General features: G+C 36.4%; 1 protein-coding gene across 1 annotated transcript in view; it reads right to left on the minus strand.

Moving 5' to 3' along the window:
* LOC106875542 (sphingolipid delta(4)-desaturase DES1) overlaps nucleotides 1–4664 on the minus strand; it is a 31793-nt gene that overhangs the window by 3985 nt on the left and 23144 nt on the right. The window contains exon 2 of the mRNA XM_014923739.2: nucleotides 1357–1825. Within this exon, the coding sequence (XP_014779225.1) occupies nucleotides 1357–1817 (461 nt within the window). The 5' untranslated portion in view covers nucleotides 1818–1825. The remainder of the gene's footprint in view (nucleotides 1–1356; nucleotides 1826–4664) is intronic.

Here is a 4664-nt window from a genome sequence, read left to right on the forward strand (position 1 = left end):
TATATATATATATATATATATATATATATATATATATATATATATATATATATGTTTGTAAATGTATATGTTTATATATATATATATATGTATATTTACATACATACAAACGTATATATAGACAGATAGATAAATTCACTTACCATAAAGAAAAAAAGAGATAGTGCATGGCATGCCATTAAATAATTATTTAAAAACACACCTTTTGCGTCTGTTTTCTGTTTGTTTGTGCTTAAATATATATTATGTGTTTTTAACTTATTTATATATATATATGTGTGTGTGTGTGTATAAATAAGAAATACGCATTAAATACAGGATGTCACCAGCGAGTGATAAACACATAAACAAACGAGAGATACGTGCAGGACAAAATGCCAAGAAATACACAATAAGAACAGGACACCAGCAATGAGCAAAAAATACGTAAACACATAACGAGAGACAAGTAGGGGACAAAATACCAAAAGAAGGTAACTCCTCGTCAGTTGTCAGACTGTTTACTACTCCCTATTTCGTGCTTTTAAAAACAAGATAGGGAACTTCATAAGACAGCAGCATCCAGAAATTTTTAAAATATAAAATTTGTGGAGAGTTAGGGCTTCGAACAAAAAACAATAACAGAGTGGACGTACAGAGTAAACAATCGACGAAAACAAACATTAAGGGCCATTAGGCCAAGGCGAATTGTAATGGGTAATGCCTGGGAGAAATTTTGAAAGGATATGGAATAAATAGAAGAGAAAGAATGTTGGGAGGTGAGAGAAATGACATCCAGCTAGATGGATGTCTGGTCCGGAAAAGAGAGAGGCGAGAGAAAAATGGCGTGTGGCAGAGGCAGAGAGGAAGGAGGATAAGAGAGAGGATGAGGGAAAGAAACAGAGAGAGTGAGAAGAAGGGAGAAGGAATGAGAGATAGTAGGAAGTGGAAGAAAGACAGGGGACAGCGAAGAAGGAGGGGGTTAGGACAGAAAATAAAGAGCACTATCCAAACGTGATCGATGCCAGGCGCACCTGACTGGCTCCTGTGCTGATAGCACGTAAAAAGCACCCACTACTGGTTAGCGTTAGGAAGGGCATCCAGCTGTAGAAACACTGCCAGATCAGATTGGAGCCTGGTGCAGCCACTGGCTCTCCAGACCTCAATCAAACCATCCAATCCATGCCAGCATGGAAAACAAATGTTAAATGATGATGATGATGATGATGATGATGACATACATACATGTACATATATATATATACAGACGGGAAAGCCTTTGACCATTTTTCAGTTTGATTAGGGTTGATATGCAATTGAGTAACAACAAGAACACTAACAGCAACATCAAAGAGAAAGCATGGAAAGGTAACTTACCTATGGTGATCTGAATGGTATTTCTTGTATGAAAGAGCCATAGGAATCCCCAGTGGAAGGTTACAGAAGATACTCAAAACCCTATTGGCTCTTGGTCGACGATGTCCAAAAGCTAGATTATGACCAATTTCATGGATAGCACTTCCAAGGGAATGGTTAATTACTCCACCAAAGATGTAGGCTGATATAAAGATAGTAAGCCATGAAGCCTCTTTTAGATACCAACAGGCTAGAATTTGTACCAAAACCTCTGGGACAACAATGAAAGTAATTTTCGGGTTGCACCCCATCAATTTCTTTATTTCAGGATGTTTACGCAGAATCTCTTTCCGTCGTGAACAGTGTGGTTCTTCATCGTATATCCAGTCATCCTCATTTGAACTAATTTTAAAACTGAGATTGAAAAATCTTTCGAATAAATCTGAAGACATGCAAGTTTCTTTTTCAGTTCCTACAGCCATCTTTAAACCTGAGAAAATACAAAAAAAAAAAAGAAAGAACAGATGAAGATTTTATCAAATGTATTTAGAGGAGAAGAAAAAAACAGCAGCATAAAGATCAAAGTGCAAAGGGAATATATATATATATACACATACAGTGAAGGTGCGTGGCTTAGTGGTTAGGGCATTCGGCTAACGATCGTAAGGTCGTGAGTTTGATTCCCGGCGACGCGGAAGAAAAAGCACAAGAAAAAACGACAACGCGAGGACGTGGTACATGCAAAGTATTAAAAAGTGCTGAGGGAAGGAAAGAAAGGTTGTTTAACGTTTCGAGCAAAGCTTTTTTTCAGAAACCGGAGACGGAAAGTCCAAGGAAAGTCCAAGAGAAAAGGAAGACGTAAGAAAAAAATCGCCAACAATCCACATGTTGTTACATTTTGAAATATGTATATATATAACATCCTAACAAGGCCATGGGAATTCATGTACCTACCTATCTAAGTACCTACCTTAAATTCTCAAGAAAACCCGCAGAAAACCTATGGCTGATGTTTAGTTTGACAGCTAATTGTATTTAAAGGGATTTATTAACTAAAATATCTTCGTTTTTATCATTCAGAAATGGTTTCTAATTTAGGCAAAAGACCAGCACTTATGAGGGGTGGGGGTTACTCTATGACATCGAGCGCAGTACTTGACTGCTATTCTATTTTATCAACCTCAAAAAAATGAAGTGCAAAGTTGACCTCGGGGGTGACTTGAGTTCAGAACACAAGAACTTGGAAGAAATTTCACAGAGCATTTTTTCCAATGCGCCAATGGTTCTGCCAGCTTACAACGTATTTTTTTTTATTTATATAATTCATTAATGAAGTGTACACACCATTTAGTTGTATATATATATATATATATATATATATATATATATATAGTGCTACCTGTAATTTATAATATATGGTCAGTTTCACTTATATTGTACAATGTCTCATATTTAGTCAGGTAAACGATCTGCCAGGGAGATCTGGAGATAGGGATGTATCATAGCAACTAATTACTTTGGCTGTACACGCCTTGAGGGAAATGAGAGGGGGAGGGGAGGGAGAGAGAGGAGGAGAAGAGAGGGAGAGAGAGAAAGAGAGAGGAAGAGAGAGGGAGGGAGGAAGAGGAGAAGGAGAGAGAGAGGGGAGGAGGAGAGAGGGAGGGAGAAAGAGAGGAGAGAGGGAGAGAGAAAGAGAGGAGAGAGGGAGAGAGAAAGAGAGAGAAGAGAGGGAGAAAAGAGAGAGGAGGAAAGAGAAAGAGAGAGGGAGAGTAGGAATTATATTACCAAATAAATAAAACTCTGTTTTCACTTAGTTGTAATAAGCTTGTTTTCAAGTTATTTGAAACCAAACTTCAGAGATAAATCTTCATTGATTCCTGACAGGAGCACAACGTTTCATATTTGTGGTTGAGGTTGATTTATATTACTATTCGTAACCATTGACTGAAGTTTTATTTTACTGATCCTTCAAGATTGAATGACAAAGATGATCCCAACAAGATTCGTAGGCCAAAATACAAAGACCCCCAACACTAAATACTGCAGGACTTTTAGTCAGATGCTTTAGCAATCAATTCTGTTATTAATTGGCAACGGTATGGGTTCGCAGAATCGTGAGAACATTAGGGAAGATGTTTTTTCTGTGTTTCTCCTCTTAACATTCAGATCCCGTCTTCTATGTTTTCAACTTTGATAAACTAACTCCCGTCAATGCTTCTACAGATATGACCATCAAGACAGAATCACTGAAAATCATAGTAGTAGTAGTAGTAGCAGTAGTAGTAGTAGTAGTAGTAGTAGTAGTAGTAGTAGTAGTAGTAGTAGTAGTAATATATATTCTACAAAAATGCATCGCGAAACCCTTCAGTTTAATGTAAAATCCCTTTCACATATAACTTGACATAAAAACAAATATTAATATGTATGTATGCATGTATGTATGTATGTATGTATGTACGTATGTATGCATGTATGCATGTATGTATGTATGTACGTATGTATGTATGCATGTATGTATGTATGTATGTATGTACGTATGTATGTATGTATGTATGTATGTATGTACGTATGTATGTATGCATGTATGTATGTATGTACGTATGTATGTATGTATGTATGTATGTACGTATGTATGTATGCATGTATGTATGTATGTATGTATGCATATTTGTATGTATGTATGTCTGCATATATAATAGAATGATAACAAGCAATAAAGCCATCTAAAAGAGAGGATAAAACTTTAACTGTCGTCTGCTGCCTTGCAAAGGATTCTATCAGTTTCAATACGTTGAGATAGAACTACAACCTCAGTGGTATTGACAAACCACTGGACACAGTGGTTAGGTGACTGATACAGTTGAGACTAAACACAAAATCTTGTAAGACACGTGGCAGACTTTTGGTGACGGGTGCAGAGTAAAGCAAGACATAAAGGTTAAGGTCAGCAGCTATAACAGGAAAAAGGAAAATATGTTTACACAGAATGAAATCAAATAAAATATAAGGTAAGTGTTTGTTGATGAAAATAAAATCAGGTAAAACAACACGAAAATACAACAAGTACGACAGAGAAGGAAAATATGAGATTAGTCACTAGGATGATGTCGTTAAGCAAATAAAGGAAATTAAAGAGGATATATTTTCCTGCTTGGTGAGCTGAAAGATAAATGAAAGACTTGTGGGTAGAGCTGGAACAAGAAAGGATACGATAGGAACAGGTGAGGTGCTGTGGATAAATAGACAGATAGGACAGAGTAAAAAGGGAGAAAACGATTGCCTTCTCTCTCTTTATATATATATTGCCTTCTCTCTCTCTTATATATATA

This window comes from Octopus bimaculoides, chromosome 14 (genome assembly GCF_001194135.2).
Source record: "Octopus bimaculoides isolate UCB-OBI-ISO-001 chromosome 14, ASM119413v2, whole genome shotgun sequence".
Lineage (NCBI taxonomy): Eukaryota > Metazoa > Mollusca > Cephalopoda > Octopoda > Octopodidae > Octopus > Octopus bimaculoides.